Here is a 16,011-nt window from a genome sequence, read left to right as displayed (position 1 = left end):
CCTTCCTTAAGATGTGTCTTTTTCTAGGCTAAGGTGTCCTAGCCTGTTTAGTTTTTACTTGTAGAGATGCTTTTCATAATCTTTGGATATCTCTCCTTCCCTTTCATGTCATTTTTTTCAGTTCTACTATAATAGTTTTGCCTTTGATCTCTTGGTAGACATAATGTAAGAAATTGTCCACATTTTTTGACTAAAAGTGAATGTAAATGGAATGAACTTGAAGGAGCGGGATGCTAAAAGCCTATGTAGAAATGCAGAATGGGAAGAGACCCTTGATTCTTCTGACCCCTAGAGTGTTATCCTTGTGTGTATGGAGGAAAATGCCAGTTGGCTGACACATGAAAAAGAACCAGTTGGAAAAAATTCATCTGACTAAAACTTGTATTAATAGTACATGTGGCTGCCCCATCCCTGGCAGTGTTCAAGGTCAGGTGGGACGGGGCTTGGAGCAACCTGGTCTAGTGAAAGGTGTCCCTGCCTGTGGCAGGGGTTTGGAACTAGATGATCCTTAAGGTTCCTTCCAACCCAAACCATTCTGGGATTCTATGCTCTTGATTTCCCTTGCCCTTGCAATGTACATGAGCATTATTGTTACATTTTGGTCTGAAGATGGGATCTAATACTGGTAATTTTTGGATATTTGCTCTGAGTTAATAATTGCCAGTGCAGTGGTACTATTTTAATCCATAATTAAATAGAAAATTGTGATAGCAAACTCATTTCTTTATTGTTTATCCCTCATATCCTCCAAAAATGTGTTCGTGGTACTTTGGGTTGTTAAGTTTGTCACTATAATGTCCTGCCAGAACAACAAAAAAAGCACTCTACTTGGTGTTCATCTTAGTTTGAGTATAGATATCATCATCTGGTTTTGTTGAATAAAAGATACAAGAAATTGTTCTACATTTCCTATAGTGTCAACTGAAATGAAGAATACTGCATTTTAGGAATAGTAATTCCCTGCTTTGTCTTCACTTTTGTACAGCACTTAACTTTTGGACAGGAGAACTTCCAGCCGCTTGTTGATGTGGCTCTAGGAGCAAGACAGAGTGCAACTAGTAAAAAGCAAGGAATCAAGATGTGTTACTCAAATCTGACAAGAGAGTCTTAAAACATCTCTTTTCATTACCTGACAGCCATGATGTCAGACAAGAAATTGGAGTTTGAAGTTGCTTTTACCCAGTTATTTATTTTAAAATACAAATAAGTCACATTGCTAGCTATTGAAGGGAAACCAGCAGGCATGTAACATGCCATCACCAACCACCCACTTTATATTCATGCAATACAAGCTCAGATTAGCCACAACTGATGTTATTGAGAATTAAAATTTAGATGGAAATCCAGTTGTCTTCAGGCCCTGTCTGAAGAGCTGTGAAGCCTATTCCTGACTATGAAGTTTTTATTTCTTACAGCTGAGTGCTTGTTTCCATTTCTAAGACATAATTCAACATGGGACTAATGAATTATGGAAAATCAGTCTGCTGGTCTATTCTGGAGAGAGGGACAGAGTGCCTGATGGCAGGTGCAATTGCCTGCTTGTTATACTTGAGATACTTTTGATGGAGGGTGACTGCACATCTCTTGTTTTGCCTTCCAGATCGCAGACAGACAATGAAGGCAATGTAACAGCCGAGGCCAGCACAGGAGGGGTCAGCATGGATTCTGCTCTTTATGTCAAAACTGGACAGCCTGCTCTCGAAGACCTCTCAGGTATGTCTTGCAACGTGAGCTTCTGACTGTGGTCTGGTTAAATAATGGGTTAAAGCAAGTTCGAAGTCAAGAGTTCCCCCTTTAGGGGTGGATTTAGTTTGGTTTTATTCATAATGCTTTAGTTCTGATGAGTTACGATACTTCTTTCAGCTCCTCAGCAATGGAAACCATGTTTCAGTAATCCGAATAACAGATGCCCAAGTTCTGCACAGTGATGTGCCCCCTAAATTTCTTGAAATCATTAGGAATGCTGGGTACTTAATGTTTTTCTTGGAGATGTTCAGCCCCTTTTCAGGATTGAGCTATTTGAAGGATCCTAAGTATTCCTAATCATTTGACATTTCTTTTTTGTTTTTAAAATTTTGCCTCAGACCTTACAGAAGAGATTACATTAATTGCCTCAATCTATTGGTTCACTTATAGGTTTGGAGGAATCTCAGTATCACTCACACAAATCTGATCAATTTGAGAAGTGGTCTTTGCAGCAACAGGAGATCAAAATCCAACTACAATTTTCTCTATCCAGCATACAGAAGCTGAAACTGATTTTAATTAGAATACTAGCAGTCTAAATTAGAAAGTACTTCATATATTTATCTAGAATTCATGCTCCTGTAAGAAGTATATGATGATTAGCAGTAATTTTTAAGCATAATTTTTAATCTTATTGATAAAACAATTTTTAGCAACCATGTTCTACTAAAGATCTAAAATATGGGTTTAGTCACAGTCAAGTCTCCTCCTATTCCAATTTCAGCAGCGTCAATGACTTTGCTTACTGCATACTGTTGGAGTATTTCTTATCAGCAAGGTTTTTTCATCTACTTAATCTCGGTGTCCTCCAGTTTAATGTGAGTTTTGAAACTGATTGTCCTGCTTGGAACAATTATGTGGCTAAAAGTTTCATAATTGAATTAATTTTATACTGCATTACATATTCTGTCAGTGCTGGATTTATACCTGGGTGCACATATGCTGGTGGCAAAGGCAAGAGGCAGAGTCATTGGTGAGGAGAATGCATAAATGAGCATATCTGTGTGTACAACTTATACCTGGGTGGATTAAATATTTAAAAGGCAAATAAATGGTGCAAGGGATAAAATCCTTGAGATTTTTTATTCAAGTAGAATATTTAAGTTTTGGTATTAAAAATGGAAGATGGTTGACAGCCTCAAACAGTGGAGATGCAGAACCCAGCTGCATGCAACCAAACCCCTCTGGCAGCAACAGTACATAGAGGGATCTTAGGGAAGAAGGAGCATATGAAACAGAATGGTCCCTCAACCCAAATGAATTAGAAGAAATAAGGGACAGATTTCTTCTCTTCTTACATAGAAGCTATTGATGCTTTTAATGTAAAAGCACATATAAACCAAAAGAGAGCACAGGTAGGGAAAAAAAGAAGCTAAGTAGTTTAATGATGCTGCCTGCTCATGAAGAGCTAAGTGATTTAATAATTTCTAGTGACACTATCCAATGTCTGTCTTATAAGTATATTTAGAATTTAAGCAATTGAATGCCATTTCAGTAAAAACTGGGTATCAATTTAGGCATAGGAGCGATCTCAATAGAAACTGGTTTAGTTTGTCTCATGTGTGTTCTCTTAGGAAGTTATCTACCATTTGCCTTCGTATCTGTGAGAGAATGATCTGTAAAAGAGCAGTGTGACCTTTGGTAGGCTAAAGGCCTATAAATATTTGATGTTCTTTACTTAAAAAAATTATAGATCCGTGAGTGTAGAAAATGCTTTCTGTTCCAGAGACCAGCTGGCTAAAGGAATGGGTCTTGCGAGGCAGTTATTTCCACTCCAGCCAGAACTTAGTTGTTGGACCATTTAGCCTAAGTGAATTGTATCTCAGGGAAATTACTTCCTGAGGAGTAGAGACCCATTAAAAAAAAATTGCTAATGTGGACACTACCTGAGCCATTGTTGAGCCATTGTTGTTCATCTCATGATGATATAAACATTAAGGTCTATCTTCCCCTCCCTAGATAGTTCCCCCATAGTCAGGGCTCCAGCACTTTGATGAGTTGTTTGTGCTACTGCTGCCTTGCAGGCAAGAGGCTGTGGCTTGATTTTATTGTGCCACCAACCTGGCATCTTTCAGAAACATGAAATTTAAAGCAAACAATGGGGCAAGTTCCAACAGCAGCTGGCACAGGTTGCCCGAAGAAGCTGTGGCTGCACCATCCCTGGCAGTGTTCAAGGCCAGGTTGGACGGGGCTTGGAGCAACCTGCTCTAGTGGAAGGTGTCCCTGCCCGTGGCAGGGAGCTTTAAGGTTCCTTCCAACCCAAACCATTCTATGATGCTATGATTATTTATCTGGTCCTTAACACTTCTGATTTGTGTAACATAGATAGCCATCTAAACTAGCAGTTGCAGGGGTGACCAATATCCTGGCAGCTTAAGAATCCATCACTTGTGCAGAGAAGGCAGATACAAAATTTGACAAGTTTTAAATTTGCTGTAGTATTTTCTTTGGTTATGTGTTATAAACCCTTTAGAATGAGATCATTTCCTCTGTGCCCAACAGAAGCTTTGTGACAGCTTTTCAGAGGTTTTCTGTTTCAGCTTACAAAGGATGTTATTTGCATTCCTAGAAATTCACTTATCTTCAACCTCTTTGAAGGTTTATCTATATATAACTCAGTTGAGCTAGCATCCAAAACATTTCTCAGTTCACAGCTGAGAACAAGTAAATACATTATGCTGAAGCACTAATTAAATTCTTCATTTTATAAAAATAAATTATGCTGAGGCACTATGAAGATTTTTTTCAATGAATATAAACTACTTTTAAAGAACAGTACATAAATGTGTTTTAGAACAGAGTATTTAAAGAATGGGATTTCTAAATGCGGGGGAAAATGAAAGTTATCCCCTAACTATGTGTCATGTAGCACATTTAACTAATAACTGTGTTGTGATGTTGACAAGCATAAAGTTTTACCATTTTACCTAAAACATCACTCAGCACAGAGCACACGGTGAACATGGTTTAGTTTATTGAAAAGCTCTTGTGGTAGAAATGATATCTATTTAAATTGGGAAAAAGAAGATCTGGCGAAAATACAGCACTGGAGAGATTGGCTGTGTCAGGTTGTTGTTAATTGTGTCTATACAAGAGATGGAAAGGGTGGTATTGGTGGAGCAGATCTTCTAATGAGGTTGAAAGTTAACCAGAATTTAAATTGGGTCATATGGGGAAATGACAGCACAGAAAGCTCTGGTGCAAAGGCAGCCTGTAAAATAAAGTTAACAGTACAGAGCTCGTTCTCAGCCTGGCTGCAGCAACAGCAGATGCTGGCAGTAGGGGAATGGTATCTCCATCATCATCAGTTTAAAGTGTTAAAGAACAGGAAGTCAGAGAAAAAAGTGTGTTTGAGTCAGATGGAGGCAGAGGTAATGGCTCAGGTGTGTGCTGTTTCCTGCCTCTTCCTTTCTCATGGCTTATTTTCCCTGTAGGAGAGGATCCAGAAACTAGGCGGTTACGAACAGTGAAAAATATCGCTGATCTCCGGCAGAACTTAGAGGAAACCATGTCCAGTTTGAGAGGAACCCAGGTCACTCACAGGTAATGGCATGGCTTTGCTTATAAGAAAAACATGGAAATCATTGTGCTCTTACTTGTCTCTTAGAGATCTGGGTGGGGCGCATCCTTGAAAAATGATCACCACTGACAGTGGAAGATACTGATCTTGTACTTTTGGTCTTTAAAGCACAGATTCTGAGTCATGTTCAGTGTTTATTGAGATGTATTCTGAGTAATTAATTCTGTAATTGATGGTGGCAGGTTGTATGTAGAATCAAAGATGGGGAATAATCAGTGCTTGTTAAATGTGCTGGGTCATGTTTGAATATAGGTTACAGTTTCAAATGTTTCTTACTCTTTAACAACTTCAGTGCATTACATGCCCCTTCCCTAATGTGTAATATTTTGTTTAAATAAGCAGGTGAACTGTGCTTGACCCACTTGATAAAGTGCATAACTTGAATTCCTGACCAATCTTTGCACAAACAAATTTCTCTAATATTATTAGTCATCCATGTATAGAACTGCTTTCTCTTTGTAAAGCAGCGTTTGGAAATCTTCAGCTGGATTTAAAATATGCTCTAAATAAACAAAGACTGTTATTACATTTAAACATTCTGTGACTTAGATCTTTTCAGTGTTGAAGCTTGGGAGAATAAGCTCTTTGGCCCCTAATGAGGTTGGGGTCCTACTTGGAGCTCAGTGCCATGTAGACTCCAGCCCCAAATGAGTTCATGGGGGGGAACACTTTGTAGTTTAGCTTTGTATGTAAAATGGAGGCGGAGCTTGCAAAGATGAACTCCCAATGCTGTTTTTCTTTTTGACTTTCAATTAATGTGACAGCTCACTATGATTTAATTACTCTAACTGAAGGATACATAGGGTTTTGCAGTGTATATGTAACTTTATATTGCAAATAGTACAATGCTGCTTATTTTAGCAAATATCCACAGTAAAACAAAAAGTAACGCTGTGTTGGTCAAGCAGGGAAGGAAAAGCAGAGTTCATGTGAGTATGAGAAGGTGCAGCTATGGATTAGCTGCAACTAAGCTATCCTACAATCTATACATATCAGCTGAACTCTCATAGAATAGAATCACAGAATCATAGAATAGTTAGGGTTGGAAAGGACCTTAAGATCATCTAGTTCCAACCCCCCTGCCATGGGCAGGGAAATAATTATATGATGAACACTTTGTGGCCTGGTTGCAAGAGTAGCATTATTTAAGAGCTGTGCTGGAGGAATGGACCTGTTTCAAAGTGTTGTGGCAGGTAAGTTCTGTCAGTGCTGTTACTCACAGTCTGTAACTTGGTGAATGTTCAGGGTGTAGGATCTTGCAATCACCTGAAACCATACAGTAGTGCATTTCAAATGCAATTGCATTTCAATGCAAACCAATCAAGTGCATTTCTCTCTTTAAGCACATTGGAAACTACATTTGACACCAACGTCACCACTGAGATCAGCGGCCGCAGTATCCTCAGCTTGACAGGACGACCGACCCCTTTATCGTGGAGACTGGGGCAGTCCAGCCCTCGCCTGCAGGCAGGTGACGCTCCATCAATAGGAAATGGGTATCCTCCACGAGGGAATGCCAGCCGCTTCATCAACACAGAATCAGGACGCTACATGTATTCGGCACCGCTGCGGAGGCAGCTGGCATCTCGCGGCAGCAGTGTCTGCCACGTGGACATCTCGGACAAGGGAAGTGATGAAATCGATCTGGAAGGCATTGCCATGGATGCCACCGGCTATATGAGCGATGGGGATGTGCTGGGCAAGAATATCAGAGCTGATGACATCACAAGTGGGTAAGGGCCTTTAATTTTCTTCTTAAATATTCTACTGTATGTGGTTCTTCAAGTGTGTTTAATGACACTGTATTCATAGAATCATAGAATGGTTTGGGTTGGAAGGGACCTTAAAGCTCATCCAGTTCCAACCCCTGCCATCAGCAGGGACACTTTCCACTAGACCAGGTTGCTCCAAGCCCTGTCCAACCTGGCCTTGGAACACTGCCAGAGATGGGGCAGCCACAACTTCCTTGGGCAGCCTGTTCCAGTGCCTCACCACCCTCACAGGGAAGAATGTTTTAGTTATATCTAACCTAAATCTCCCCTGTTTGAGTTTTAACCCATTACCCCTTGACCTAATACTACAGTCCCTGATGCAGAGAGACTCTGGTATCCTTGTAGGCCCCCTTCAGATACTGGAAGGCTGCTTTGAGGTCTCTACGCAGCTTCTCTTCTCCAGGCTGAACAGATTTTCTCAGACTGTCTTCATATGGGAGGTGCTCCAGCCTCTGATAGGCCTCATGGTCTCCTCTGGACTTGCTCCAACAGCTCCATGTCCTTCTTAAGTTGAGGGCACCAGAACCGCGAACAGTGCTGCAAGTGGGGTGTAGAGTAGAGAGGCAGGATCACCTCCTTCGGCCTGCTGTGATGATTTGGAGATTTTTAGATTATTTGGAGAATTAATAAATAATGGAGAAGTAATAAATAATGGTGGGGGGTTGGAACTGGATGATCTTAAGGTCCTTTAAAACCCTAACTATTCTATGATTCTGTGATTGCTGTGATTATTTGGAGAAAGAAACAAAACAAAGATATTCTACTAGTTTTAATAAGCATTTGGAGAGACAGCTCATTATCACAGATAATTTAGTCACTGGGATTTAAGCACATGATTTGAGCTTTAAGTGCATGTTAAGAAAATATATCTAGATATGAACATACTGTTGCACGTGATTAAATGTTTTCCTGAGTCAGGGTTCCTTGTGCTAGTCAAACACATGCTGCAACATTCATTTACGCCCACGAGATGGAGAGAGTGAGGCATTTTCTGTACTTGTACTGAACCTTTTTGCTGTCTGAACTTTGATGGGGCAGTTCACTGGGGGGAAATGAGTTTACGTGTATGTATAGGATAAAATAGCTGTATGCACAAAATAAAGGCTAAAGAAAAGTTAGTGTGCAGAAATGAGTTGATACATCATTATTAACAAGGTTTTACATCAACATTTCACCTCTTGCCTGGAAAAAGCAGGTGTTCTTTGCTCCAAAGTCAGTATTCAATTCAACGTATCCATTTTCAATTCCTTCTAGAAAGTACAGTCATTTTTATTTAGCTCAAGTAATCAAGTAATGTTAAAACTGATCTTTCAGATGTAAATGGCATATTTCTTTTTGTGGCAGCTTTTTTTCCCCATCTGGCTATCTTACATCTTTTGCTATTCTGTAATGTTTTTAAAAGTGACACTTCATGTAGCATTGGCTTATTTGGAAGATTTAGTGTCTTACTGAAATAGAAAGCTGGAATCCAGCTGCTGCTCTGTCACTAACTTAACCAATTTAGTTACCAATCTGGAAACCTCCATGAAGTCTGGCTGTTGGGAATATTTGGATGCTTTCATGCTGCCCTTTTTTTGAAAAATCAGACCCTTTATTTTTAATTTTTTGTTAGGGAAACCTATAGTAAAGAGGCTGACGCAAAGTCCAGTATAAAATCCTATTTCAGGTAAAGCACCAGCAGCTGTTGCTGCATTAATAATGCATCCTGTCACTAAAGCACCTTGTGCTTTCCTCAAATAAATCAACTTATGCCTGAGTTTTGCAGTGTTTACGGTACTAACAGTCACTGCTTTTCCTCTGGACTGTGACTTTTATTCAGTCTTGTGGCTGTAATTTTGGCCTAGAAGTGAGGAAAAAAAATTTCTGAGTAGTGCTGTGGTTTCTATAAAACACCTGGAGTATGAGCTGAGAAGTGTCCCTGGCAGAATTGTGTCAGCTCAGACTTCTGCTGTTCATATCCTAGAGGAGCCCTACCCTTTGCAGCTCTTTACTTAGTGTATAAAGTTCAGATTCCAGGTTGAGGAAAAGGAAAGAATAAGAAAGCTGTTGAGCTTGTGAATGACATTTCCAGAGAAATCTGTGCCTTCACTCATCTCTGTGTATCATTTCCTTCTCTGGTCATCCTGTAGGGAAAAAAAAAAAACAAACCACGAAGTCGCCATAGTCTGTAAATACAAGAGTGGTCTTTAGATTCTGGGTCTGAGGGACTAATAATGTGATAAAATGTTTTTGCGAATTGGTACCTCTGTCACCAAAGCAGTGACTTACATACCCAGAATCATATCAAGAAAGGGGAATAGAACATTTAGAGTCACAGACTCCACAACACCTCACTCCTAACCGTGAGTGTTAGAAAAATGCCCCATCTTTGGCAGTGTGCAAGGCTAGATTGGATGAGGCTTGGAGCAGCCTGATCCAGTGGAAGGTGTCCCTGCCCATGGCAGGGTTTGGAACTGGATGAGCTTTAAGGTCCCTTCCAACACAAACCAGTCTGGGATTCTATGATTCTTATCTTGAACTGAATACCTCTTACTTCCTACTGATTTTTAAAGGAGGGAGATAACTTTCAGTTTTCACTCATATAACCAGCCACAGATTGATAAATGAGATCTCCACTTAAAGTTCTTTAGGACAAGAAGAGTTATGTGTACAGATATTTCTGCATCTTTTGCCTTTACTTACAAAAGCCTATTGTGCTAAATAATGTGAGTTGGTTTATTGACTTATATAGCACTGCTGTAGTCATTGACTTAGTTCCAAGGGCAGAATCTGTATTGTAGGTCAATCCATCATCAGATCCAGCTCTGTTTCCAGGTTGTGGGCAGGGTTTGGAGGTTTGGTGGTTTGGAGGTCATCTCATTGCTGCATTGATGGGTGTTTGGAGGGAGCATTCCTGGAAGCAGCCCCATAATAGTGGGGTTACATAATCTGTGGAGAGCAATCGTGTGTGTGTGGATTCCTTGAGAAGGGAATATTGCAGTACTGAATTGCAATAACAGCACTGGATATACTCCCAATACCAATGGAGAGAGAAAAAAATGAGTGTGTTATCTTTGCTGAATCTCACTGACATGCGATAATGCTGGATTACCATCTCCAGCACGAACAGATGTTTTGATAGCCTGTTTCAGAAGTTATCTTCTCCAATGTCAGCTTACTCCCAATAACAAAAAAATAGGATAGCATTGTGTCTTAGTCGGAGAGGAATAATACACTGCTTAGAAATCAGAGAGGTTGCCTGTAACAAGAGCATCCATGTGACTTCCTGCAGCACGTATCTCCGAGATCAATGCTAGGGTGAACAGTATGTGGAAAGCAGCACAAGAGGGCATTTATAGCATGAATAGCTCTTTATTAGCTGGTATGAGTTTTACTTTGTCATTTTTCAGAATTGCTACAACCCTGCAGTCTGAAAACCTTGGATCTGTGTTTTTATTGGCAAAATGATAGGGCAAGAAGCCAAACTATTTGTTACAGCCAAAATAAATCCAATAGCCAAGATAAACATTTTAGCCCTGTGCTCCTGATGCTTTCTTTGAAATGTACTGGGTCATGGGAAGTTGCCTCCTTTAATAAATCTGCTCAAGCAGAGCTCTGGCAGACACCAGAATTGCTTTGATAGGCTTAGAAAGAATATCTTTTCCAATCGGGCAGAAAATATCTCTTAAACCGAGAAAGTCTCCGGGGATAGATCAAAGGTAAGAAATTATCTTATTGTGGGAGCTAAAACATCAACCAAATGACAAAGCAACATGAGCAGGATTTGTCTGAGGTGAGGAATAAGCATCCACCCCTCCTCCCTCAGCAAGAGCTTGAGGCTTCAGAGTTTCACCTCAAAGCCCAGAATTGTCTCACCTGTCCACCCGAGGGATTGTCCCAGGTGGGCACATTAACTCTTATAGCTGCTGGGGGGTTGTTAGGAAGGTTTTGTCCACTTCAATCTTCCTCTAACTACTAATATATACATACCTACATCTTTTTGTTCTTGCCTCCCCTCAGTTCTCTCTAGTGAGATGTAGGGTTAATTTCCTTTTTATCTGTCCTTAGAATGGAGCAACAGAGCTGTTGGTCGGAAAATTAAATGTAATTAGTCCTCTGCCCCTGTTTCCATTGCCCTAGTGTGCAGCTTTTGATGCAGAATCACTGGCGTGGATATACCTATTTGTGCTGGTCACAAAGTTTCTCAGGAATTGGCTTTGGGTCCACAAGCACAGCTTGTCAAAACAAGTATTTGCAGAAGAATGGCTGTTCCAGCTATGTTCCAACAAATTGTAGAGTTGATGATTTGACAGCTCAACCACCCTAGAGCTGGAACTTGGAGGTAGGGCAGATGTGAGCAGCCCCATGCACGAACCATGGGTCTGCTGCATGCTAAGCTGCCTTTGGGGCATGCCGAGCTCACTCGCTTGAGTGTATTTCATTAAGAAATGTTACCTAGTGACTCTGTCATACCTCACTTAGATATTAGATGAGGACAGAAGGGCTCAGCCTGTATACGGTGTTCAGATGGCCATGATAAAATTCTCCTTCCAGTGACCTCCTGCAGGTGCGGTCATCCCTCCTGCTGTTGCCATGGGGGGATGATGACACTTTCTGCCTTTTTATTAACCTCTCAATTTATTTGATGCTTTGGGGCTGATACATTCCCATTCCAGATCCCTATTTCCACAACTTCTTAAGGTGTTTGTGTGTGTGATGCTCACAGGATTATGATTCCTTCTTGTTTATTCAAGCCTTTATGCTCCCCAGGGATCCCAGGGAGTACTACAAGCAGGTGAATTAGAGAATCATAGAATGGTGAAGGTTGGAAGAGACCTTAAAACTCATCTAATTCCAACCCCCTGCCATGGGCAAGGACGCCTTACACTAGACCAGGTTCCTCAAAGCCCTGTCAAAACATGAAGGAAAGGATGCTGAAAGATAACATGGGTCACTTTGAGCTGGGGAATCACGCTTTACCCTCTCAGTTCAGTCAAACCCACACAAAAGCATGATGCACTAGGTAGAAATCATCCCTGTGGTACAGAGGCCTGTCTACCCTTGAGTAGCATATACCAAAACCATCACTGAAATAGAGTTCTGTTGTAGGCTGAAATCTAGGTGTTACATCCATTAGGAGGCAAAGGAGAGTTTGAGAGGAAGAGCTGAAATTGAGGATTGGTTTAATTGGATGTTGAAGTGTAATTGGTATTTGTAGGATTTTTTCGGCTCAGTTGATTGATTTTGTTGTATTTACCAATCAGACAGTGAAGCATCTTTCTCAGATGCCAGGCTTGTGTGGTGAAACAGACCTTCACTTGGGCTAAGGTTTTAGAGAAAGGGAAGGACTATGCAGTTTGCTGCTTATGAGAGCCTGATCTTGGTCACAGGAGTTAAGATAAGCTCATTCCTTCTAAGCTGTCTGCAGCAGGAATCACAGAATGGTTTGGATCGGAAGGGACCTTCAAAGGTCATCTAGTCTAACCCCCTGCAATGAGCAGGGACATCTTCATCTAGATCAGGTTGCTGAGAACCACATCCAGCCTGACCTTGAATGTCTCCAGGGATGGCTAGAAATCAAGAGTGGCTGAGCTAATTGTGGTGAGAATGAGAATCTGTTTTCCCGGTACATTGATTCAATGCTAGCTATAGTCTTTTCCCATTTATTTTTTGCCATGGTGATTACCACTGTATTTTTATTGTGCACTTTGAGATACAGTGGGTTAGTCATTTGACTGGGCATTGCTCTTTAAATGGTATGATTTTAGTGATAAGATTTCATCTAAATACAGTGGATGGGTAAAACTGCATTCCTTACACTTGTAACATGACTAAGAATCATTAGGAGGTTTATTTCATTTCTCTTCTGTACTTGAGCAGTGTTTATTTGAACTGCCTTCTGCCTTTCTAGGACTGGTTGCTTATATTTTGACCTTTTCAACATTGCAACATAGTAGCAATATGTGGTACATAGATAATTAACACAAATAATGAAGGACTGAGGCAAGCAAACTCAAAATTTTGACTTTTATGAAAAGGTGTTAGGAAACCTTGACTTCTGATTTTGTTTTAGTAAGCTATGTTGAAACTGGTTCAGAACTAGCTGTTGGATTTAAAATCATAGATGTCCTGGTGCTGTGAGAATGAAAAGAAAAAATTAGGACAGTGTTTAAATCAAAATAATATTCCAAGAACTGTACTGCAAGCATTTTCAGTATTAGTAATGTATATTATTTTAAATATTCTGAAATATTGCACTCAGTTCAGGAATAGTTTTGGTGTCAGCTTCATCACTAAAACTGTTTGAACATTTATCACAAATGGTATCTCAGATAACATGCTCTTATAGAACTTATTTTTGTAGTGTAGGATTTAGCACAGGCAGACATCAGAGGCCTGTAAATCATAACCTTAGAGATCAGCTGGAATCAAGGAGTTTTTTTGGTATACTGCTAAAAAGACTCACATTGGATCATATGTAGTGTTTGTCAGTAAAACGAACTCAATAAGTTGTAGTGTGTTGTGGTTTTTGCTTATTGGTACATGCTGGCCTAACATCAGTGACTACCAAAATACCATTTAATAGTCATTATCCTAATCTGGGCTTGTTTTTGTAATAAACACCTCAGCAGTGTTTGAACTGCTGCTTCTGTGCCAAGAGGTTTTTGTAATTTGAGCAAAAGGACAGTTTCTAAAGCACAAAATAAGTACTGGGGCTAGCCAGTAGAGGGAGATGCAATTGCACACACTTTGTCCATGTGAATCACCTGCAGGAAGGGAGCGTGCATGAGGATGTCCGAAGGGGAAGCTCTTGCTCTGCTGCTGACCCTGCTGAGAACCTGTAGAGAAGCAGCACTCCCTCATTGCTCCTCTTTGGTCACACGTCCTTCCTCTCCCTGACAAAATTAAAGAGGCAAATGCAAAATGGATTGCTTATTCTATAGCTTATTACTATGATTTTCATTGAAATAGATTCTGAGAAAGGATTAGGCATTTAAATCAAAATTGGCATATGCAAAACTCCATTGAGCAGCTGCTTGGTTCTGGTGGATCTTTGGCTTGCTCCAGGCTTGCAGCCTGTGCTTGGCAGGTGTGATCCTTGTCTGCTCAAGTAATGAGTTTCCACCCATGTTTCACTGGGGTCCGGAGTTGCATGTGCACACCTGAAAGGATTGATCTCTTGGGTGTTTTCCAGTCTTGCCTACCTCATTTTTTCAGGTTGCCATCTCTGGTCACCTCTGCCAGGATAAGTCATTCATTTTATGTTAGTTTACCCAGTTAGGGTAAATTTCAGAAACCATCTAGGAGTTGGAACCCCAGGGTTGGTCCCCCCTCCTTCCAAATGTCGTAATGGCTGTTGTGATTTACTCTTCTTTGTACAGGTGAATCTTACGATGAGGTGATCCATTTGGGTTTCACCACCCGCTGGCCCAGCTCCATAATGTGGATGGCTGATGCCCATAGAATGCTCCAGAGAATATTTAGTCTGGCATTAATGTTAGGTTAGTCTGGTTCTCAGATTAATTCTTCTGTGAGATGAGTAATCTGGATTTTAATCCCCTCAAACAGAAGGGAACAATTGTCTTTTAATGACCTTTTTGTGCTGCTCACCTTTAACCTGGGTATGCTGGACATATCTTTGGGCTAGAGAGGCTTTGCCCCCATACTTAACATCTGCTATGGCCTGACTCCTGCATACAGGAAGTGCTCACAGCTCCGAGCCAAGGCCTCCAAACCACAGGATTAACTTGATGGTCTCACTGGATTGAACTAAACCTGCTCAGAAGATCCCAAACCGTAAAGATACGATCTCAAAGATACGGTTTGGGAAAACTGTGGGAAATGGCAAAAATATAGTTAAGCAAGATTGCATCTTGAAAATAATTCAGCTTTTACTTGTCATTTGGTTACAAGGGGAAGAATTCTTCTAGTTCTGTTGAAGTCCTAATGCTTTAACAAAGCCCTTGCGTCTCCTAGAAAAGTCATTGAAGACTCATACCTAAATTCCTCTGTGAAATATGTGGATTTCTGCTGTGTCCTGGTCTCTTTCCATGAGTTTTCTCAAGTGTTGCTATCTTCTTGTATGTGTGTTAATCACCTGGCTTCTCTGAAGCCTGCTTTGAGGGCTGTTAATATTGGCATTTGAAGTCTTATTGCTGTAGCCAGAGTTCTCTTTCAAGATACAATGCTTCACTCATTTCTGAAGGACCGTTCAACTCCAAGATAGATGAAGAGGGATAAGTAAGGCTTTAACTTGTCCTTTCTTTTCATTAACAGCCTAAAGAAAGAGCAAGAAGTTGAGGCAAGCAAGTAGAACATAAAACAATATTTATATTTAATACAAAAACATCAATATAATCTTATTCTACTAACTCCAGCTTTTGAAAGTCCAGTTACTTTAAATGGATGCTTTTCAATGCCTAATCCATGTCTGACTAGATTTGTAAAAGAGTTTTTAAAATGATGGAGGAGTAAGCCTCTTCCTTGAGAGGAAGGTGAATTTAAGCTTACGGTGCACTTGGGAGACAGACCAAATTCATACTAAACTGAGAAATTCAGGGTTGTCATAATCCTGTTGTTAGGCTAGCATTTCAAGTCAGATTTAGAACTTATTCCTGGTTGCAATAACAGAGTCATTTTGATAATGTTCTTCATATTTCTGAAACAGCAATGGAGAATTTTGTGCTGTTGGTTTTTAACAACTAGCGAAGTTAGACTCCTTTGATACTCAAAGCTTATTAAGCTTCTTGATCTTGTTTAACTGACTGTAACGATAAGGCAGATGAAGCCTAGTGAAAATGCATGTTTAAAGGAAAACACTAAGAGTAACAGTGTTATTGCTGCAGCTAAAAGAGAACACTTTTGCATGTCAAAGCAGGTGTTGATGCATGGAATAATCCAAAAACTGTAATTCTTGTAAGCTTTTTGTTTCTT

General features: G+C 40.3%; 1 protein-coding gene across 6 annotated transcripts in view; it reads left to right on the top strand.

Moving 5' to 3' along the window:
• NAV2 (neuron navigator 2) overlaps positions 1–16,011 on the top strand; it is a 404,040-nt gene that overhangs the window by 293,836 nt on the left and 94,193 nt on the right. For all 6 annotated transcript variants that reach the window (XM_030482681.1, XM_030482680.1, XM_030482678.1 and 3 more), the window contains 3 exons: positions 1,601–1,713; positions 5,181–5,289; positions 6,670–7,059. In XM_030482681.1, the coding sequence (XP_030338541.1) occupies positions 1,601–1,713; positions 5,181–5,289; positions 6,670–7,059 (612 nt within the window). The remainder of the gene's footprint in view (positions 1–1,600; positions 1,714–5,180; positions 5,290–6,669; positions 7,060–16,011) is intronic.

This window comes from Strigops habroptila, chromosome 4 (genome assembly GCF_004027225.2).
Source record: "Strigops habroptila isolate Jane chromosome 4, bStrHab1.2.pri, whole genome shotgun sequence".
Classification (NCBI taxonomy): domain Eukaryota; kingdom Metazoa; phylum Chordata; class Aves; order Psittaciformes; family Psittacidae; genus Strigops; species Strigops habroptila.
The sequence above is the reverse complement of the archived record's forward strand: the minus strand, read 5'-3'. Positions and strand labels throughout refer to the sequence as shown.